This window comes from Lentinula edodes, assembly GCF_021015755.1.
Source record: "Lentinula edodes strain Le(Bin) 0899 ss11 chromosome Unknown C8R40scaffold_61, whole genome shotgun sequence".
Classification (NCBI taxonomy): domain Eukaryota; kingdom Fungi; phylum Basidiomycota; class Agaricomycetes; order Agaricales; family Omphalotaceae; genus Lentinula; species Lentinula edodes.
The window spans coordinates 1-21,854 of record NW_025764367.1 but is presented as its reverse complement, the minus strand read 5'-3'; the positions used below and the strand labels follow the sequence as shown (position 1 = coordinate 21,854).

The 21,854-nt window shown below is 46.8% G+C and overlaps 8 protein-coding genes across 8 annotated transcripts; 5 read left to right on the top strand and 3 right to left on the bottom strand.

Moving 5' to 3' along the window:
- Window positions 1–302: 302 nt before the first annotated feature.
- Window positions 303–3,613, top strand: C8R40DRAFT_1060647 (alpha-glucosidase; the record flags this gene model as incomplete). Its single annotated transcript, XM_046225369.1, has 12 exons — window positions 303–531; window positions 578–1,231; window positions 1,288–1,365; window positions 1,428–1,532; window positions 1,587–1,715; window positions 1,767–1,784; window positions 1,844–1,868; window positions 1,924–2,014; window positions 2,064–2,276; window positions 2,342–2,695; window positions 2,758–2,840; window positions 2,896–3,613. The coding sequence occupies 12 exons, from the start codon at window positions 303–305 to the stop codon at window positions 3,611–3,613; spliced, it is 2,697 nt and encodes an 898-aa protein (XP_046080007.1).
- Window positions 3,614–4,930: 1,317 nt separating this feature from the next.
- C8R40DRAFT_794803 (uncharacterized protein) lies at window positions 4,931–5,926 on the bottom strand. Its single transcript, XM_046236234.1, has 3 exons — window positions 5,731–5,926; window positions 5,529–5,673; window positions 4,931–5,464 (listed from the first exon to the last, which is right to left on the bottom strand). The coding sequence occupies exons 2-3, from the start codon at window positions 5,600–5,602 to the stop codon at window positions 5,131–5,133; spliced, it is 408 nt and encodes a 135-aa protein (XP_046080006.1). The 5' UTR covers window positions 5,603–5,673; window positions 5,731–5,926; the 3' UTR covers window positions 4,931–5,130.
- A 268-nt stretch (window positions 5,927–6,194) lies between these two features.
- C8R40DRAFT_1177204 (Alpha/Beta hydrolase protein) lies at window positions 6,195–7,632 on the bottom strand (the record flags this gene model as incomplete). Its single annotated transcript, XM_046232641.1, has 4 exons — window positions 6,195–6,260; window positions 6,315–6,575; window positions 6,639–6,854; window positions 6,907–7,632. 4 exons carry the CDS (start codon window positions 7,630–7,632, stop codon window positions 6,195–6,197), a joined length of 1,269 nt encoding a protein of 422 aa, XP_046080005.1.
- A 547-nt stretch (window positions 7,633–8,179) lies between these two features.
- C8R40DRAFT_1177203 (uncharacterized protein) lies at window positions 8,180–9,157 on the top strand (the record flags this gene model as incomplete). The annotated part of the gene is made up of 4 exons (XM_046232640.1): window positions 8,180–8,335; window positions 8,392–8,448; window positions 8,507–8,842; window positions 8,912–9,157. 4 exons carry the CDS (start codon window positions 8,180–8,182, stop codon window positions 9,155–9,157), a joined length of 795 nt encoding a protein of 264 aa, XP_046080004.1.
- Window positions 9,158–10,442: 1,285 nt separating this feature from the next.
- On the top strand, window positions 10,443–11,370 carry C8R40DRAFT_794396 (uncharacterized protein). The gene is made up of 3 exons (XM_046236231.1): window positions 10,443–10,574; window positions 10,633–11,095; window positions 11,283–11,370. Exons 2-3 carry the CDS (start codon window positions 10,635–10,637, stop codon window positions 11,323–11,325), a joined length of 504 nt encoding a protein of 167 aa, XP_046080003.1. The 5' UTR covers window positions 10,443–10,574; window positions 10,633–10,634; the 3' UTR covers window positions 11,326–11,370.
- Window positions 11,371–11,824: 454 nt separating this feature from the next.
- Window positions 11,825–13,052, top strand: C8R40DRAFT_794357 (uncharacterized protein). The gene is made up of 2 exons (XM_046236230.1): window positions 11,825–12,561; window positions 12,922–13,052. Exons 1-2 carry the CDS (start codon window positions 11,960–11,962, stop codon window positions 12,941–12,943), a joined length of 624 nt encoding a protein of 207 aa, XP_046080002.1. The 5' UTR covers window positions 11,825–11,959; the 3' UTR covers window positions 12,944–13,052.
- An 893-nt stretch (window positions 13,053–13,945) lies between these two features.
- On the top strand, window positions 13,946–16,235 carry C8R40DRAFT_794508 (uncharacterized protein). The gene is made up of 3 exons (XM_046236232.1): window positions 13,946–14,569; window positions 14,626–16,022; window positions 16,084–16,235. Exons 1-3 carry the CDS (start codon window positions 14,349–14,351, stop codon window positions 16,107–16,109), a joined length of 1,644 nt encoding a protein of 547 aa, XP_046080001.1. The 5' UTR covers window positions 13,946–14,348; the 3' UTR covers window positions 16,110–16,235.
- A 3,745-nt stretch (window positions 16,236–19,980) lies between these two features.
- On the bottom strand, window positions 19,981–20,940 carry C8R40DRAFT_1074397 (uncharacterized protein; the record flags this gene model as incomplete). The annotated part of the gene is made up of 1 exon (XM_046226703.1): window positions 19,981–20,940. One exon carries the CDS (start codon window positions 20,938–20,940, stop codon window positions 19,981–19,983), a length of 960 nt encoding a protein of 319 aa, XP_046080000.1.
- Window positions 20,941–21,854: the final 914 nt, after the last annotated feature.

Sequence of the window (21,854 nt, the reverse complement as noted above, 5' to 3'; positions counted from 1 at the left end):
ATTCTGCTTGGGGAATAACATGGTTCGCTCGCAATCAAAAATTTGTGCCAAGTCCGGCTGCTACAATATCATACGCCGTATTTGGAAAACTTCGACCAAAGCAGAGCCTCAGCGGGCCCCAGACCACAAGATCCGATGAACTTCTTATGTCACACATGGTACGACGGGGAAAGCCCACCGGAAACATCGCCTGACCTTGGTGTTGGCGAACTTCGGCCTTTAAACGTTGGAGTGCACGCATCACTGGACCCCGCTATCTTCCGGCATAAAGCCTGTTGCTCTTCGTCTGTTTCAGAACCACCATGATTCACACAAATATCGCCATTACATTTGGTGCAGTCTACTTCATATCGTCGGTGTTCGCGACGTGGATCGACCCTTCCTTGCTTGATGCATGTCCTGGATATAACATCGCAAACCCAGCCAGCCAAGGTTCTACCTTCACCGCCGATCTAGTTCTCGCCGGGACAGCGTGCAATGTATTTGGGTCGGATTTGAAGAGTCTAAGTTTGGCAGTCGTTTATGAGACCGGTTCGTCATTGTGATTTTCCTTTATCAGCATTAAACATGTCTTTAGAAAATCGCATTCATGTCAAAATCATGGACGCGAATGGCTCCCGCTACGAAGTCCCCGAATCTGTCTTACCTCGTCCAAATGCTACTTTCGGAGGCTCAATTAGTTCGGCGGCAATTCAGTTCAATTACACTACTTCTCCTTTCTCTTTCACGATCTATCGTACCTCAACGAGCGAAGTTCTCTTCACGACTGCCTCTCATCCTCTCATCTTCGAGCCCCAATATCTTCGTGTCAAAACCGTTCTCCCTCCCAACGCCAATATATACGGACTTGGCGAACACAGCGACTCATTCCGTCTTCCGACATTCAACACTACGCGTACGCTCTGGTCTCGGGATGCGTATGAAATTCCGACAGGTACAAACCTGTATGGAAATCATCCCATATATTTCGAGCATCGCACCACCGGAACTCATGGGGTATTTCTCTTAAACTCGAACGGCATGGATATCAAGATCAATGATACGGAGAGTACGGACGGGAGCGTGACTTTGGAGTATAATGTGCTTGGAGGCGTGTTAGACTTTTACTTCTTGGCCGGAAGCGAGAATGACCCTTTGGAGGTCTCGAAGCAATATGCAGAAGTTGTCGGTACACCCGCAGAGGTACCGTATTGGAGTTTTGGGTTGCATCAGTGTCGATTCGGTTATACAAGTTTGTTCTTCCTACTTTTTTTCCTTAGACGAGTCAAATTGCTGACCAGATAGCAGGTTACGTAGACGTCGCTGAAGTTATCACAAATTATTCCGAGGCAGGTATCCCTCTGGAAACCATGTGGACTGATATCGGTGCGTCAGAACTAGACTACATAGCTACTCGATCGTTATGCGAGTTTTTTTTCTTGCTTTAGATTACATGGACGGACGTCGAATTTTCACCGTCGACCCTTCTTACTTCCCACTTGACCGAATGAGAGAAATCGTAGATTATCTGCATACACATGATCAGAAATATGGTTCGTCCTCGACTGCTTTTGTCCTATCCTCCTATTGACCTATTATGTATGCAGTCCTCATGACAGATCCTGCGGTTGCATACGCCCCGGGCGAAGGTTATGGAACATATAATCGTGGAAGCGCGTTGGACGTTTGGCTGAAAATGCCTAATGGAAGTGCAGAACTCGCGCTTGTATGGCCTGGTAGGTGTTCTGAATTTGATTCTATTAGTCTGATACTCACTGTTCCTGTAGGTGTTACGAATTATCCTGGTACAGTTTTCCCGCACGCGATTTTGTAAATCTGACTTATCAAATATTGTCCCCTTCAGATTGGTTCCATCCATCCATTCAAGAGTACGTCGCTACATGTGTTATCAATGCTTGACATCCTTGCTCACCGCGTCTGCAGCTTTTGGACGACCGAATTCGGTTTATTCTTCAACACCTCGGACGGCATTGACATTGACGGTGCTTGGATCGACATGAATGAACCTTCAAACGTAAGTTTTGTGAGTATCTCACCTTCAATATCATTGATGTCCCCATCAGTTCTGTGTTCTGCCATGCACAGATCCTTTTCAGCAAGCTCAGGAAATGGCCTTGCCTCCACCTCGAACCGCGCCTCCACCCGATCCTGATACTCCCATCTTCGGGAACTCGTCATCGATTGCTTCCTCTTCCTTAGGAAAGAGAGAGGACCTGTTGAATCCACCATATGCCATCCAGGATGCTGCTGGAAATCTTTCGGCGCTTACTGCCTGGGTAAATGTCGTTGCCCCTGCCCAGGACAAATATCGTATTAATTTGTGTTCGATCTCTTGTCGTAGACCAATGCAACACACGCAAACGGCCTAGTAGAATACGATACACACAATCTCTATGGCACCATGATGTCTGTCGCCACACGTGCGGCTATGCTTGCTCGACGACCTGGGTTGCGTACACTTGTCATCACTCGTTCAACATTTGCCGGTGCCGGTGCCCATGTCGGTAAATGGTTGGGGGACAATTTCAGCTCGTGGCAAGAGTACCGGTTAAGTATTGCTGGTATGCTGGGTATGGCTGGAGTGTATCAGATTCCGATGGTTGGGAGTGATATTTGTGGGTACGCTGAAAATACGACAAGTACCTTGTGTGCAAGATGGGCGATGTTAGGCGGGTTCTATCCGTTCATGAGGAATGTGAGTGGTTTTGTGACATCCTTCGGTAATGAGCTTATCCTTTATTCTCTAATTGGTTCCAGCATAATGCCGACACGTCTATTAGTCAAGAATTCTATCGGTGGCCTGTTACTGCGCAAGCGGCGAAGAATGTGCTTGACATTCGGTATGTCTCTGTGATTTCTAATGCTTTGCACTCTACTCACCCTCCTATGCTGTAGGTACCGGCTTATGGATTATATTTATACCACCTTCCATCAGGCTAGTCTCGATGGGAGTCCCGTTCTACAAGCGTTGTGGTACAAATATCCGAAAGACACGTCCACCTATCCAATCGACCTCCAATTCCTCTTTGGTCCGTCTATCCTTGTGTCGCCAGTGACCGACGAGAATTCCACCTCAGTCACCATCTACCTTCCTCGTGACACCTTCTACGAGTTCTTGACACTCGAACCAATTTCTGGAACCGGCGCAAACGTCACCTTGACCAACGTCGACTTTACGGAGATTCCGGTCCACATCGTCGGCGGGTCTATCTTACCCTTGCGTGTCAATGGGACCATGACTACTACGGAATTGCGTCAGAATGATTTTGAGATTGTGGTTGCTCCTAGTGCAGCAGGGAATGCCTCTGGGCGGCTTTACGTCGATGATGGTGTTTCTTTGAAGCAGACCAACGGAACTACTGCGTTAACATTCGATTATCAGGATGGGACCCTTAGCGTGAATGGGACTTTTGGCTATAACCTGGGAGTGAACGTCGCGGGCGTGAAGATCCTTGGTGTTGATCAATCCCCGAAGAATGTGTCGGTCGTTGATCAGTCCGGGCAGTCGATTGGTAATGGGAGGTTTAGTTATGATGCGGGAACGAAGGTGGTGGAAGTTGCGCTTGGAGTTGCCTTTGATAAAGCATTTGAGCTTCATATGCAGGAAGCATGATATGACATATTATTATCTTGGGGTGTAACTCAGGACGATTCACATAGTATCTCTATTCTTTTATATCTGTTTCGTGGTCTGAGCATACAACCCGGCCAAATTTTGACCATCGTAATTCAACTTTGGACGTTTCTCACTCAGTCGGTTTTACCTCGTGGAAATTTTCTGCTACGGCATCCGCGTCCCAGAGTTTAATGAGGCATCAAGGTGATCTCTATTCGTGGCTCGTAAATAAACCTGTCATCGCGATGCCTGGAATAAATTCGACATGATATTCTATTCAAAGTATGCTATTTGCGGGCGTATGCCTCGAACTGTGCCGCAAGTACTACACATATAATCTATCAGCATTGGTTTCAAGACAGCCCCTGGCCCCTTCTCTCATCGAGGCTCGCCTCAATTGAAGTTGATTCAGGTAGTTAACTCAGAACTGCATGGCTTTTCAAGACTACGGTTTCCTATTTTGAGGGGGGAAATGTGGGGAGAAAGCGAAGGAAAAATGATCCTGGTTCCTCTGAGAAATTCCTACAGCTAGCACAGGACCTTCAGCGTCTGATAGCATTACAACAGTGAGTATTTTCGCTTGCTTTCTTTGTATTATTACTAGAATCAGTTTCAGATACTTCCCAATTGCGGCCCCGCGAGATCTATGACAGTACTTTCAATGCTGTCTAAAGCTCCCTGTACAGTGCCACCAGCACCATTAACACCACCTTTGCCATCACAGCGAATAATCTCCATAATGTTGGCGTCCAATACAATGTCAACCTTCACCTCCACCTTAATATGACGATCATTTTCACCAGAGAATGTTCGACGATAACTTTGTGTGTATACCCGTTTTAAGTATTCTTAGCAAACACTGACATAATTGCCTACTTCAACAAATTGCCATCTTGAGCTTTGATACCGCACCTTGAACATTTAGCTATCCGCAGTCACCGGTAGAAAATTCCGGGACTTGGGAAATTGTTCAAACCTCCCTCCCTCCACTCCCTCACTTGCGGGGGTTTGGATCGAGACGGTTGAACATGGTTTCGAAGGTTGGAGCCTCTGATATTAGAGGTCAGGATAAGGAAATTCACCGCGCCAAAGAGAAGTGCATTTGAGAGCTGTGATCCGCCATTTTATTCTTTTCAGTGCACGATGATCTTGGTCCATTGTATTGTGTCCATGAGCTATGTCATTTTCTTAGTATAAGTCTTACCAATGGTACGTTACTGTCCTTGTAGAACATTGTCTTTCTTTCTTTTGCAGGTCTCCTACTGGATCATGTCCGCTCCAATGGACCTATTTCCAATGGAGTTGATCTCTGACCTACCCAGCTGTTGAACGAGGTACAACATTTTCTCAACACACGAGGAATAACTTGGACCACACATACATAATCAGTTCGAGGTAAAAATTCGAGACAAAAGTGGAAAAAAGAGCCACTAGGACTTTGAACTATACTATCCTATCCCATCATGATCGCTGGCGTACCATAAAGCACGCCATTGGATTAACGTTTGACCACTTCATATTTCGGATTCACCTCGAACAGGACGCGCCCTTTCACCGCCGTCTTCGATAATACTCGCAATGGCCAGATCCCGAGGAGGACGTTGGCGGTCACCACCGTTCTGAATTTTGGGCATAATGCTATCGCGAGGTCGAGTTCTGACACCGCCGTCGTCAATGATGCCCATGACGTCATTGTCACGATCGTTACGAGGCAGACGCTCCCTGTCACCCTCAACGACGTCGCGGGACCGGGGAGGATCTCTGTCCCCACCGGCTTGGATGGTCTGCATGACGTCGCGAGCAACTACTGAAAGAGACCCATTGCTTTCATCGCGCGCCGGACGGTTCCTGTGGACAAACAAAAAGAAAGCAAGTTTACTCGGTACAGGCTGTGATTAGACATTGTGCTCACTCTGTTACAATGGAAATTGGAATGGCGATGACACTTGAAAGCAAGAGCGAAGTAAAGACAAGGAAGAAACGCATATCGACTGAGGACGAGAGTCGAAAAAAATAAACGAGTGTCCTGGTACAAGACTAATTCGAGGAAAATGGCACTGTACAGCGCTTCCGTTAATTTGACACTCAACGGCAAAACGTTGTCGAAGACTCACCAGCCAAGAGTTGGAAAAGGAGGTAGTAAGAACGTCTAAAGTGGAATGAGACTGAGGTTCAGATCGGAGAAGATGTCTCCATTATATATGCCCAACTTCAATGCTCCTGGATGACAGTGGATTTCAGGCTGTGCGTGTGGATGGCTACAAGAAAGAACAGCCGTTACGATCATGATATCGTACAGCCCCTTATAAGATGGATAGATGTAGTCGCCATGCTTGACTGATGAAGATAGACGCATTGAGCTCAACGGGGTGATCCTTGATTATCCATATTTGTTTTGGGGGATGATATTGACCAATTCGACAGATCGGAATCATGTATAGTGGATGATGAGGTTGGTAACGCTGAACAGCATTCGCCATTGAAGACCTGTAAGGATTGAAGAGACGGACAAGAGATGAACAAGAAGATTGCTCAATCATGAGAGTATATTCGTAAATAGCACAGCAAATCGTTGAATCTATGGTTCCTGTAGTAAAGTGTTGTTTCTAAAATCGCCAAACGTCCACGTCAAGCATTCTTGAGTCTGTGAAGATATGAGAAACGCTGTGCTTCCCGATTCAAAACAGAAAGCACTCACCGGACAATCGGAATCCTCCTCAACCAGCTCGGGCGTCTCACGACCCAGAGCGCCAATCTTCTCACCAGCCTTCTCCCAATCTTCAGACAACAGATTCTCTATAACGGTGGAGATGGGGTGATTTTGTACACCCACCCTCCATCCGAGCTTTCCTACTGCGTCGTATCGCATAATTTTACCGAGGTGGCAGCGAGATTCCATGGCGAACCCAGCATTTGCGCACGTCGATATGACGCCGTTACAGACACCCATGGGGATTGGCTGATAGGTAAAATGGGTAAACCAAGACTCATCAACGAAAAGGGAATAAATAGAGACACGTACATCGGCGTTGTTGAAGACGTGGGTGATATGGTGAGTTGAGGGAGGTGAGGGAAGGTGAAGCCTTTGAGCAGCCATCATTTCGGCAGGAGCTTCGAAAGCGACGACGGGAGCGCCAAAAGTAACACCAACTAGAGAAGCTAGGGAACCACCCAGTGAGTGTCCGATTACCCAGATATCTGCGTCTGGGTACATGTATGTAATATTATTATACAGATTCTAGCTAAAGGAATCAACATGGGTCCGCAAAAAAATAGGACGAACGACGTACTATTCCAACCGAATAAAACAAGCTATCTTCTATCAGGGCTTTCTCTACGCACGGCAAATTACATTTGTTTCCTCCTTGATAACACCCACAGACAGTGGACCATGTCGGACCGACGCGGGCACAACAACAAGAGAATAAGAGATTATCGTTCAATTTGTCTTTCTTCATCGTTGGGCCACCACCTAGAATGGGAACGGAGGTACCTTTGATGGACACCACAACGGTGGATTTATCTGTAGAAACGAATACATGGCCTCTGAATCCATCTGAATCCGGTTCCCAACCGTACGAGAAGGTTGAATTCCAATCTGTCCCGATGTCGTACCACTCTTTGTCTACAGGCTCGTAGTAAGCATTAGATGTCATCTTGGCAAGTGTAAGTAGAGTATTGCGATGCGTCGAATTTGGAGCTCGAGTCTCGATTCCATCCCAGGCAAGCAAAGTACTTTGTCCGTATATTCTTGACATTCTACGTGCGTCCGAGAATGCGGAGAATGACGGCGGCCTGTAGCTCCGTATATTATGCGTCCTGACAGTGTAATTTTCAGCAAAATCTGAGTAGGATTGAGGTAAGTCTACAAAGATGGTTCGGGAATTATTGGAAACTCCATGCAAGTGGCGCAATCGGAACTGTAACTCTGGTAGAGGAGATTCTATTGGCGGTGAGTCAATCCATAGCAGAGTGGATATGAGGAGTCGTAACGCTGCAGGAATGACGGCGAACATTGAAGACTCAGAACCTTGAGGTCGGTGGCAGGGAAGAAGGAGGGGAATATGCCCTCGCGATTCTTTCGGGAATCAGCACGTGGCAAATCGCAAACGAGATTATCATTAAGGTCGCAATTCGTGTTCTTGCTCAAGCACTCCAGGGCTTCTCAGATTCATTCCAGAAATCCTGTCTAATGAATGTTCGTCGAAGAACCCCAGGCCTGTTACAGGCTGCTTATAGTGTTCGCGCCAATGGAGCGCATAACTTACGAAAGTGTTGGTGTTTTTCCGCTGGTATTGTACTCGCATCCATGATATATTACAGTAACTGGGCTTTTTCAGTGGTTACTTTCAGGTTGCTTTACCCGTTCATTGTTCGTTTAAGCTGTCACCTTATTTTTCCTTTCCAGGACAATTAAGGACAACGTCTTGTCCTGATATGGGCTCGCGCATTGTAATCGTGTGGCATACTTGATTTCGATACTACCGGGCTGGCCAGATAAAAGCAGACTTTTTCAGAGCTTTCGCCTCGACTATTCCTTTGGATCTACTCCTAATCTTCGCAATGTCGCCACCGTTCGAATATTCATACAACCCACAGTGGTCAACCTATCATTCCCAGGCTTCAGTGAACGCTTCGCATGTCCATCACCATCAATATATGTATGAGCTCGCACCTCAGCGACGGATGGCTCATCAGTCCGAAAGCCCCTTGAGTCTAGTAGGTATCATTCATCTGTCCTGATAATGACACCGATACTAATTTCTATCCCGTAGGGCCTATCTCGTCGACATACTAATACACCATATAACCGTGATCATACAACCTCTGCAGTACGTTAGTTCCGCTCTCTATGATTTCCACCATTATCATCCTGATTCGTACCCTCAGACTCGAGCTCCTCGTGGTTCTTCTGAAACCGACCTATTTCCGTCAGGCGGCACAAGGTCTTTCACGCGTCCTCAACCTGCTATCAATGCTCAGTGGGTGTTACAAAATCCAGGACGCTCATGGGACGCCTCGGTACCTCCTCCATTGCAGCTGGAATATCTTCCTAGACGACCAGAGAACTCAGGATATACCTCAGAGCAATCTGTGCATTTCTCCTCGCATGGGTTGCCTGGTCCGTACATCCGAGATATTTTGTCGAAGAATCCAGGGTTGGATGATCCTAAAGCGACTGTTTTTGCACATCTCGGGTGGAAGCGGCTTCAGTGGACTTTCGATGTACGCTCATTTTCACTCGTTAACCTCGTTCTTCCTGCGTCTCCAAACGAATTACTCACTCTTCTTTAGTTCCCTGGCTTGTCCCCAGCAACTCAAAGAATCCCAGTCATGGATGGGGATCGTCACCTCACACGTCTCGAAATCGCGATGGAGATTTGTTTAGAGATTGTTCGTATCATGCGAAGCACGAAGGGCCAGATGCCAGGGGTTGATCCTAGGTGGCGACTCGACAAGTGCAACCCCAAGTACCTTCGGCTCGTAGCATTAGTCTTTTACGCGTCATCCTGGATTCCTGTATTGGCTGTTGATCCTTAGGCCTTGGGCCTAAGTCCAGTTCGGATAAAGTTCTCGTTATTGTTCTGCAGCGACAAATTGTATATTTCTCGAAGTATTGTTATTCAGTCCGTTGAGAATAACAATATCCAGGTACCCAAGCTTTCGAGGGACGTTGAATGGATTCAAAACCGGACTCTTTCCTGCTCCATGTACAAACGCTAAGCATATATGTATGTTAGCTCGAAGATGAATGTACTACCTCGACTGTGATAAGTGATCGATTAATCCCTTGGTCTCATGATTATGGGGAGATAATAAAGTCAATACGTTAGGTTCAGCTCATGGTGAGTCTCGTAGAGCTTTTTTCTTCTCTCCGAGTAACCTTACAAACAGTTATTTTTCAAATAGTATAGGCCTGAATGTTGAACGAATACATCAATGCAGTACTCATTATCATGACTGCTAGCCCACTTGCTGTCTAACGCGAATAAACATTGAAGAATCTGGGAAGATTGTTATTAATATGGATCGCTGCTGTTTGCATGGTGCGGCGAGGGCGTAAACTAATCATTTTCGTGGCTTTGAATAGGTGAGTTTCCGATTATGTAGGATTTCTAAATGAATAACCTTGTGCAGAGTTCGAAGACCAACCCCCCAGGAAATTTGCAAAAAGTGCTTGCCGTTAACTATCTAGTACCACTAATATATGGCAATAATCGTTTGTGGTAGGAGACTTTACAACTGTTAAACCGCTCGCGATCGTTTGAAGGGTGCCGAGCAGTGCGTAGCATGGGGTACCATACAGCGAAGACGGCGTTATAACTTTCACTTCGAATGCCGAGTGGACAAGAGTGTACAGTATATTTCATATTTAGCGTTATGATCGTTTGTTTGACTCTTGAAAGCTTTTGAGGCGAAGAGAGGACAGGAATCTGATACTTATCTTCCTTTGGGCAGTGGTGATGGTCATCAGCGAGAGGATAGGATCACCAGCGATGAGCGTGGATACCCGACGGTACTTGCATATTTGCTTGATCTATAAACTACACCCCTCGTGCTATACTTACTACCACCGTTCTGCATGCTTGGGCTCAGCTCAGCCCACCCGGACGTGCTCTTTCTTGAGGAACTTGGAGTGCAGAGCATTGCAGGACGTGGAACAAAGAAAAGGGGAGAGAAAAAGAATATAGGAGGAGGAATGGTAAGATAAGACGCCGCTGGACCTGCAGTTGTACAGCCCCACCTCGCTTAAACGCCATCAAGAGATGGACGAATTGCTATATAACACCAAGAGATCTGGAATTTTTTTTCCTTCCTCAGACCCTGGCGGTTCTTCTTTGCGCCCACACACGCAACTTTTCTTCGTCGTTGCCTTTCTATCGGCTGGTCCGGTGAAATAGGTCATACACTCGAGTTCTTCCATCGACCTTTTGACGCTACATTCCAACAACTAAAGGTACAAGTGATTCAATAAATTCATCCTGACGTTGAGCACTTACTCGATGACAACAAAGCCATGCGAACCTACAATACACTTATTCCTTTCGTGACTCTCGCTGTTGCGCTTGCGGCGAACGCTGCTCCCCCTACGTACTCTTCGAGTGAGGGTTCCTACACTCACACAGCCTTAATCAGGGATGCTATGTCTCCCGACGGCTTCGTTGAGGCACGCGGCTTCGCCGACGACGATCGCTACCTGTTCGAGCGTTCACCTCCTTCTTCCTCTGATGCTCCTCCTCCTCCTCCCAGCGGCGTTCAGGACACTTCCCCGGGCGGTGCTACGTCTCCAGCTGCTGTGCCTGGATCTTTGTTCTCTGGTCCATCTCCTTACGCCCCACCAACAAAACCTCTTTCTCCTATCCCTCAGGGATCTCCTCAATTTCGTCGTGAAGCAGCTCAGGAACACCACAATTCACCAGCACCGGAAGGGGAAAAGAAGGAGCCTCTTAATCAGCAGAAAGTGGAGGAGCCTCACCATACGGGACAGGCACCCCATCCCGTAGACGAGAAGAAAAATCTAGAACACTCCCCGCCCCCCCCAGTGCCTACGAAAAAACCGGGCTTTATGGATAAATTGAAGGGATTCAAGGTCAAGGCGACAACTTCGGCCAAAGACCCGAATAAGCAAGCGGCGCTCAAAAATAAAGGGAAAAAATTGGCCAAGTACGGGGGATTCGCAGCCGCTGGAATGGGTGCTGGTGCATTGATAACCGGACTAGGTTTGATGCATGCAGGAAGTAAGGAATCATCTCCAACTGGGTCAACCGGCAGTGAAGGAACTGCTAGTAGTACAGTCAGTCCCCCCAGGGTTTCTTAATTTGATTTTACTTGTTAATTGGTTTTGATGACTCAACAGGGCACCGGTAATATAGATGCTACGAGTGGTGGTGGAACGAGCAGCTTGAGCAGTGACACAAGCTCGGGCTCAGCTGATGCCGCAGGATCTGACACCACAGGATCCGATACAAGCTCATCTGGTGACGGTACGACGCCCGCAAAGAGGACTGTCTCCAGGTCAATGTACCGCCGCCGAGTGTCTCGGTGGGATTTGGATTAGATGGACGGACCATAGTCGTAGTACAAGATCTTTTGTTCGATTGTGTATCTGTTAATCAAGAAACGACGTGCCCCGGTCGGGCTATTATCGCCAGATCGATAAATAGGTATCACCGTCGGAGGGTGGTACTGGTGATTGGTTAAAATAAGTATCCCGACGGAGTGATGCGCTGCTCAAACATGATGAAAAACCTATAAAGATACAGAAGCGAGGGTTCCTTCTTATTCCTCTTTGAAACCCGCAATAATTTCGTCGTGTTTCCGGCTGGCCCGGTGACAGTACACATGCGCACTCACAGAACTCTCGTTCCTTTCGTCACTATTGCCCTCACACTCGCTGCAAACGCAGTTCCAACTTCGTATTATCACGACAGTGGGAACAGTGCCGGTGCTTACTCTACGTCTGTTATTGGAGTAGCCAGTCCTACTCTGTCTGCGCGCGGCTCTGGCAAACCTCTTTCGCCTATTCCTGAACAGGATGAAAGGCCAGCGCCTAAACCCAAAGCTTCGGCGGCTGTTGTCATAAATTCCAAGTTTACTAAATCTCCTGGTCCTCCACCTGATCATCCAGCGCCGAACCTTACTGATTTACGAAAACTGGGAGATCCACCTCATGGTCGACCTCTTCCGCCAATTCCTAAACCAAAAGAACATTCCCAACCACCAGCTCCTCCTGCTGTCCCGGCACGCAATCCTAATCGTCCTACTACTCCTAAATCCCATGAGCGGGTGCCCTCCAACGATTCCACTGTACCTAATTTTTCTCGTCCTTTGACTCACAGTCCAAGTACCTCTTTCAATGGACTCACACCGGACAAAAAGAAAGAACCAGATGCAAAAACGAATGAGACTGCCGTTGTGAAAAGTAATGGAAGTACTACCAAGACATTTGCCATTGTTGGTGCATTTATGGCGGCTGCTGGAGGCGGAATGGCTGCTGGATATGGCATGGGGGCGGAATCAAGTGGGAAAGAGACTGACACGGTGAGTTTGCCTACGCCTGTGTTTGCATAGCTAACTTGTATGTCTCAGAGTGATTCGAATGAAACACCGCCTGATCCAACGCAGACTCAGATACAAGACGCGGGGGAACCATCCGCTGTGAAACGATCTGTGATACGGTCAACGTACCAGCGCAGAATCTCTCGTTGGGAGTCGGATGAATTGGATTAAGTTTGGAGACCTTTGTATGAGGTAGTAGTGCCAGTGTATTTCTTGTTGACGAGACTTACGAATCTTCTTGAGACGCTTGATTCTGTATTCTGTTGACGATGGGCTACGGCTGAATGTATCATTGTATGTACTCTTACTTGGTATCACCACACGATCTCCATTCTTCTACTTGTTTTTGATTGTGGAAACAGAAAGTATGATCGAGGTGTAGGCGCCTATACTCTACCGCCTCTTTCACGAGAGAAATCTAATTCATACTTGGCTTTTTTTGTGCCAACTAGCTAATCGTCACGAACTAGCTCTATACATTGTTAATGATATCCTCCAGATTGCACAGCACCACAACTTCCACAAGACCTTTTATACTCATCGATAAGTCCCGAGGTTCACACATCTTAACACCATCCATCAAGTTCTTCTTTCCTAGACAATTTGGTCGACGACTTTCCTCAGGAATTTATTGTCATCATCGTCGGGCGGATTCATCTTATCTCTGTATTATTCCCGTCGCCTCACAGCTACCACACCTCACAAAACTCCCCATCCCATTTATCTCGCTCTCTTTTTTCGTCGACATCAGTTATGACGTGTTCAAACCTTTGGGAAACGCTCTTTCGTCCTACCATAGCATCGAGAAATCATGAACGTTTTGTGAGAGCCAAGCCTGAAGTCATTGGTGGGGAACTGCTTGCGGATAATGCAGTGAATTCACACACCGAACCGAGTGGGGGTGAAAAGCGTCCGCGTTAGAATGCTTAGTTGGGAACTTTAGAGGAGATCGAGCTCAGTCTCATTCGAAACTGCTTGCTCTTCAATCGGTGGTGAGTTCCTGTTTTTCCCTTCTTTGTTTCGATTACTCATTTTATCGAAGACACGATATGACAGATCGCTCCGCGTATTTCACGGCACTTTCGATATTTCACACCACCTTTCACCTCCCCTCATATACATGTACTCTGTATTCGACGGACACTGTTGTAACCGGACTTTTGGGGGCGTGAAGCTGACCTTGACTCCTACCAATGCCTTCTCAGGTTACCTATTGGAGAAGATGGCGCAGCGGCTGAAGGAGGTATAGTCCAGACCTCCCGGGATCATCCAGAGAGCAGGGTAGTCGACCAATGAAACCGACGAACCTGTTCTGTGCAAGATACTCTTCAACTTTGCTCAACGAAAAGCGCATATGGTCTTTTCGAAGTTGATCAGATGTTATTCCTCGTGATGATATTGTCGGTGGTGTTTACTTGAATAGCGGTCCTGGTTTATCTTATCCCCTACATCGGTTTTTCATCTGACATCCTTGAACGTATGTTGAATTCTCGTTGTACACACAAAGTGACGAGAATTTTGATTACATCCTTTGGGGAGATTGACACGTTGACATTGGGCGCGTTTGATATGGAAATTCATAAAACGTGTGTTCGAATCGATGAGTACTCAGCACTTAGTACTCAGTCTCTGAGAGCCTCGAGCAAACCTCGAGGCGGAATAAATTTAATTGATGCCGTCGGCATTTCGGGAAGAAACGCCGGGAAAACGATGGTTGGAAGTGTGGATAATCGGTGACTTGTTCCATCACCACCAATCTCAATTTCAGCTTCACACTCTCTACTCAGCGGGCTACCTGGAGCGTGGGGTTGAAGAGAACTTTGCGTTTCATGCTCATGACACTTCGTATTTCAATATACCCAGTTGTATAGGTTTTCTTTTTCGAATAAATCGGTGTGTAAACATTATACTTTGCATCGTACTCAATCATTCAAAGAATCTGTCTTCAGGTGCATGTTCTGGTCCGATAATACGCGTGTCCTCCGTGTAGGATCTCCTTCCTCTCCACATGATGAATTCTCGTCTTCGACTTCTAATGATAAAACCCTCACGAAAATTAACGATGAATACGACGAAACTTACTGCCAAGCGGTGACACCTCCTGCTGCATATCCCTCCCCTCCACACACAGATATCGACGCTGTTTGCATGATACCGCTTCCCCCGTTTACGTCCGGTCTGTATCCTCATGATGAGGAGGAGGACTACCCTGACGCTTCACACTCTAAGCAAAATACGCGCCACCCAATGACCACGAGTCCCATCGGTGGAGCCCTTGACTCCCCACTCATCTATTTGCAACACCCAGCGCCCCTTTCCCCTCCGCCTACGTTGCCCACACCCACTGCGCTTCTCCCCCCGGCCGAAGAAGACCAAGGAGATACCCTTAATGTTGTTTTACCTTCGAGCCTGCTGGAGTCTTCTCAAGAGTATCATTATTCATGCAACTCTGCGCTCCCTTTCTCAGCGCTCGAGAGTGATCAAAATGATCAGTCCGATTCGGCGCCACCGAATCCGCATCTACTTTCACCTCTATCCCCGCAATTTGTGACCGGAATCTCCGCGATTGGCCATGTAAATCAGTCACCGCGCTCGCCTTCAGACGGTATTGGCGCTACAAGCTTAGAGGGTTCAGAATCGGATCGTAGTCCTTTGGGCCTTTATTCGCTCTTACTTGACCAGACAGGAATTCCCTCACCTGCTTCTCCGAGTTTCGGCATGTACGAAGAATACAAGTGTCCGTGGACGCCACGTTCACTCGATTCTTCATCGAACGACGATGGGAATGCAAGATATATCACAAAATCAATGACGACGGCGCCACATCTATCTTATCCTTCTCCCAAATCATCACATTGGCCACACCAAATTCCTTTGCATCCGCCATCCCATCCACCTTTCCTATCTCCAGATATATCTACTGAGCTCCCCATGGAATCGGAGTTCCCACACCCTAGTTCACCCTTAATACGATATATCGAACTCAATGGTCCTGTTTATGACGGTGAAGCCCCAGGCTCTCAATCTCCTTCAATACGGACTTTTGAGCTCCCTGAATTGGAGGAAGACGAAGATTTGGAAACCGGCTTCGACTCCGGATTGGGATTGTCTCTGACGTCGTTTCCGACCATGAGCGAGATTTCGCCGGCGCCAGAAGACAGTTCTTTGAGATTCTCTTCATTATCACAGTATATTCTACAAAATTCTCCATCACTCATAACGTGTTCACCTCCAACTTCCGGTCCAATCTCAAAACCCACGCTAGAGTCTGATTGGGATACCCCGACTTCAAACTTATCTCCAGCTAATTTCAACGACGCGGGGTATGATAGTGCCACTCCATCCAGTATGCTCTTACTTGACGTGAACATCGAATCCTCACAGAATATCAAGTTTAACCCTGGCAGGCTACCTTCTCCCAACACGCTGGTAGAATCCCTTGATTCCCGTTTATCCCACCTTCCTCTTGATTCCTCTCCTTCCGATATCCCTTCATATGCCGATTGCCCCGAGTACGCTGTCCTTCGCGCTCAGCCCGACCTATATCAAGATCTTCTCCGACTCCTTGCCCTGCACAGAAAAGCACAGACATCTGAGAAGGAGGCGAAAATTAGGGAAAGAGAGCTTGTGGCTCAAGTGGAGTTGACCGATACGTGCGATGCCGGAGAAAAAATAGTGTCAACAATGAATGTAGCTCCGGTCAAGCTCCCATCGTCGTCATCGGCAGTAGTTGAGACAGAGAAGGCGGAAGCAAAAGCTACGAGGAAACGCGAAAAGGAGAGACGTCGGGAGGTCGCTGCAATTGTAGCGTTAACTCTGTTCGGTGGCGCTCACGATACGAAATCAAACCCAAGTGACGGTAGAGTAGAAGTTGGTTCAACGTTGAAGTCGAGCCAAACCTCTACGATAATAACTGGGAATTTGTACAAGGAGCCAAATGAGAGGACCAAGAAGAAGAAGAAGATAACGTTCATGAGTATGGCACAGCTCGTCGCGAGGATGATTTTACGCAGGAGAGATCACTCCCCCTCGCCAATGTCGTTCTCTCGTTCCATCTCTCACCACCTGTTGTTTTCACCACCGGGCGTTAGACCGAGACGATATACCAAGTCGCCATTGTGGCAGTCTATGACGGTAGATTCGGAGGAGAAAGTCAGCGAAGAGGATATGCTTGCTAAATCGGATGTGAAGAGTGATGAAGAGAATGAAGGAAGCGATGATAAGGATGATGTCGATCTAGGTGCTGGGCTCAAATTGAAAGGGTTTGGAGATAGGCTCGAGTGGCCGATGACAGTGGACACGTTTTAATTAAGAGCTGCCTGGAGCCCAAGAACGGTGTGTGTATTGCGTTCGTTTGCATGTGTCGCTGCCACTTTTGATTTTTTTCTTCATCCATACCGGATTTTATTTTCCTTTCTTTTGTTTTGATCATTGCTTACATATATATCTTCAACCTATGTATACCGACTGCGAACCACGACTCGCTTCGGTTCTGCGTCACCCGGCTCATTATCCTTCTGCCCGTTCACCTGTCATACATTCGTGAGTTTTGTACCTTCATCTTCTACGAGTTACCTGTTGTACGCGTACGCTCCTGTTTTTCAAAAATACCGCATCGATCCTCGCACTTTGCATCTACTTCATATTCTGCCTTGCTTCTTTCACTGTATCTCGACATGCAAAAAATATTCGAAAGGGGAGTGTTTCTTGTGTACTTTCGTTGTGCCTTCACGTTACAAATGACCTCCCACCGCGCGCATTCTATTTGAGCTTTGATCATTCTGATTTTGGATATGGTTACAAAGGAAACACTTGAATGAGTGGCTAGCACCCTACTTGATCCACCTGCCCGAGCTGAGCATTTATATCACCCAATCAATGCTGTCGTTCAGAGGCCGTGAAAGGTCGAGTCGGGGCGGAAGTGGCCTGGAGGCTCAAAGCTCAGAAGGAATTCAAAGGGTTGAAGATAAACTATACAACCTCACTTGAGAAGCGCGTCAAGGAGATAGCGAGGATTCAGGGAATAGTTGGAGTTCCAACGTTCAACGTTCAATGTCGGTTAGGTCGGGAGCAAATGAGCACGGTTTATCTGACAGGGCTAGTACTCTTCAGGTTCCCTCAAGTTCGGTGTGTTGGTTCGGGTTCTCGTCAGTCCTCAATGACCGTTTTTTGAAGGGGACTGTCAATGCTCAACATAACACAGAACCACCCGAAGCTGGACCAAGAGTGTGCGAGACCCTTGGAGGATTTTCGGATCGTGTCCAAACAAGGCAGCAGCCATCGCGTATCTTTGAGGAATAGAAAGCCAGTCCTTGAATGACACAAGAAACAAAATGAAGAGGAGAAGTTGGGAACTGGGGAGGGAGCAAGAAGAACACGTATATCTTGCTCAAGAAGGGATTAGAAATGTATCATGAAAGACGACAACCAAATTTGAGATGTTGCCGTGACAGATTGGGGGCAGGCTGGTCCTTGCAATTGTTTGAAATGGGGTGTGTAAGACCAGACATGAAATTGAGAAGAAATGGTAGCAGACACATGATAGATACAGTTGATAGAAACATCATTATCCATTAAGAGCAACAACGCATTCACTGCTTCGAGCCATCACTAGGCCTCACCGGCGAATCCACCTCACTTCACCAAAGAAATCTTTAATATGAGCAATGCGAGCAGCATCTTTAATGAACTGTTCATTCCGACTCATATCAATGAATTCCTGGGTACGGTTGCTAGATATGAAGACCAAAAGATGTGGTTCTTTTGTTCCAGTCACATATGCCAATTCTGGTCGAAAATAGCAATGACTATCCAGGATAGGACTCTCAGATAATCAAAGATGAACTCAGGCGATGTAAAAGCGCACCGTTCATTGCTCTTATACTTTGAATCATAATCTTTGACCCAAGGTATCATAACCTCTTTCGTCCAGAAGGCCGGCATTTCGCCTCCAGCTTCCGGATAGTAGTCGAAGATCTCGTCTCGGGGAATATACCAACCCAGATAGTAAGAAGGCGTGACGTGAAAGCAGGTTCGATCAACGACTCCGCGTCTCAATGGAGGTTCGTTGAGCGGAAGAAATTTGGTGTGTTTGCATTTCCTATGCAAGATTTACTTAGTTCAAGCAGATACTGAAAAGGAGTTGCATACCCAGCTGTCTGCAGTTGTTCCGACATAGCGCAAATAATGAGGATGAGGATGTATTAGAACCCTGCCGAACTTTGAACCTTTACCTCCACCTTTTACGAATTTCCCACGGTTTTAAACCGAAAGGACGTATCGAGCAGAGGATACGAATCAATTAGTAGGCAATAAACAACCTTAAAAACACTTATCCAATGAGCTTGGATGAGATAGAAAGCTCGCAAGAGCCCAGCAAGCCCCCAGACTTGCAACGGACCCCTCGGGGAAACCGGACTCGCCCATCTGGCTACAACCCTCTTCGACCACCCTCCCCCACTGTCACAATTCCTACCTCATCTGCGAGACGTGTCGGAGTGAACACACATGTGCCGAAGCCCTACGAGAGACAACCTACACGGAAACTATCCGACCTAACCGCAATCAGACGCATGCGAAAGAAGGCGCTGAACAAACGACGCAACAATTCCAAAGATACGCATCCCAGTGAAGCAGACGCGAGCGACATTACTCTCTTCTGAGCAGCGTTGACACTAATTTGGTGAAAATTAGTTGCTATAAAAGTTATATACACAGGTAGAGCTTAGGGTTATTAGAGACTTCTAGGGGACAGACTAGGGGGCAAATTATAGGGTACAGCTAGGGTACAGCTAGGGGACAGCTAGGGTACAGCTGGGTGTTAACATTTGATGACTCACATACCATCTATGGAACATTGTTCTCTTGTTACAAACCACTATCTCACTATCGTGTTATCAGTCTCACCGTCGTGTTATCAATCCCACCATCGTGTACTATTACTATAGGACTAACTATCTATTTCCCAGATCCAGGCCTGAGTCCCTGCCAAAAAACCGTCCAATGAGCACCAAAAGCAACAAATCTGCCCCCAAAATTCCCTGGATTGGATATAATTTCAAAAATCCCTGGATTCAGGAATTTTGCCCTGAATTTGTCCAATTAACAGACAATCCTCTTAATTGAGTGCCTCAATTAGCAGACAATCCTCTTAATTGGGCGCCCAATTAGCAGACATCCCTCTTAATTACTCTCTTCTGAGCAGCGTTGACACTAATTTGGTGAAAATTAGTTGCTATAAAAGTTATATACACAGGTAGAGCTATCTCATAGCAGTAATCCTACACTATTTCTAGCCAATATAATTATAATTTGCACCCTCTAGAGGTGAATTGGTACACGCAGGAGTGGGCGTCTAAGTAAATCTCACAGTTGACCTTGACTTTTACTTCGACTTTCACTTCGGCTTTGAGTTCGACTTTGACTTCGGCTTTCAGTTCGACTTCGACCTTAAAGTCGAGCTCGACTTTGACTTCGGCTTTCAGTTCGACTTCGACTTCGACTTCGGCTTCGACTTCGGCTTTGACTTCGGCTTTCAGTTCGACTTCGACTTCGACTTTGACTTCGGCTTTGACTTCGGCTTTCAATTCAACTTCGACTTCGACTTCGACTTCGACTTCGACTTCGGCTTTCAGTTCGGCTTCGACTTCGGCTTCGACTTCGGCTTTCAGTTCGGCTTCGACTTCGGCTTTAAAGTCGAGCTCGACTTCGACTTCGACTTCGGCTTTCAGTTCGGCTTCGACTTCGGCTTTCAGTTCGGCTTCGACTTCGGCTTTAAAGTCGAGCTCGACTTCGACTTCGACTTCGGCTTTCAGTTCGACTTCGACCTTAAAGTCGAGCTCGACTTTGACTTCGGCTTTCAGTTCGACTTCGGCTTCGACTTCGGCTTTGACTTCGGCTTTCAGTTCGACTTCGACTTCGACTTCGACTTCGACTTCGGCTTTCAGTTCGACTTCGACTTCGACTTCGACTTCGGCTTTCAGTTCGACTTCGACTTCGGCTTTCAGTTCAGCTTCGACTTCGACTTCGACTTCGGCTTTCAGTTCGGCTTCGACTTCGGCTTTAAAGTCGAGCTCGACTTCGACTTCGGCTTCGGCTTTCAGTTCGACTTCGACCTTAAAGTCGAGCTCGACTTTGACTTCGGCTTTCAGTTCGACTTCGACTTCGGCTTTAAAGTCGAGCTCGACTTTGACTTTGACTTTGACTTTGACTTTCAGTTTGACTAAGCTCAGTTCTGGCTTCAACTTTTGCTTTCTCCTTGACATTGATGCTTGCTTTCCTCCAACCAATTATCTTGTAGATAGTTAATTAGAGTAATATAGGCAACTGCTATGTACTATTTTTTTTATCTTTGTGACCCAGCAGCAATTTCCATTCTAATTGAGTACAACCAGTCCTGTGTCACTCAACAATCCACCCCGCCATACTCTATTACATTTGAAATTATTTATCCCCTTATATAAGGAATTTTGTTTACAATTAAATTTTATAAGTGGTCAAAAGCTTGAATTATGTTGGGACAAAGTCATAGAGCTCATGACGACTTTGTCCCAACATAATTCAAGCTTTTGAACACACTTAACTCTTACAAGATGACAAAAATACCTAGCTTAACTAAAATAATACCAAGAGCGTCCAGTGAGGACCATGAGTTACACAAAAACAGTTGCTTCATAAAAAGTGTACTCACCCTCATTCCTGGAGAAAGCTTTTTAAACATTAGTGGTACCCCCTCATCTTCAACACCATACACGCCCACAATTGTCCAGGGTCAAATAAGTACCAGCCTCAAACGCGGCTCTGCCGCTTCAGCATAGAACTTGGGGACCGGGAGGCAGATAGTGTCAATTGCCCACAGTCGTCACTGCAAACAATCTAGGAACACTATCTATCCCCAGGAGACCAGTATGGTGGCCATCCATAGTGGCTGCTCTCTGGGGGAGTAGGACAAAAGCGGGGTACATGGTGGTTTCAATGAAGAAGGTACAAGGGGAAAAAAAAAAAAATCAGGCCACTTTTATTCGCGGGAACGCTCCGGGCCGGCCGGGCCGGCCGGAGTCGAAGTCGAAGTCGAAGCAGAAGTCGAGGCAATCAACTTGATACTCCAATTCCCACGCTACGCTCCAATGAAGAAAAAATGAAAATGAAGAGGCGGGTCTTAGCATCATGAATCTTCAAG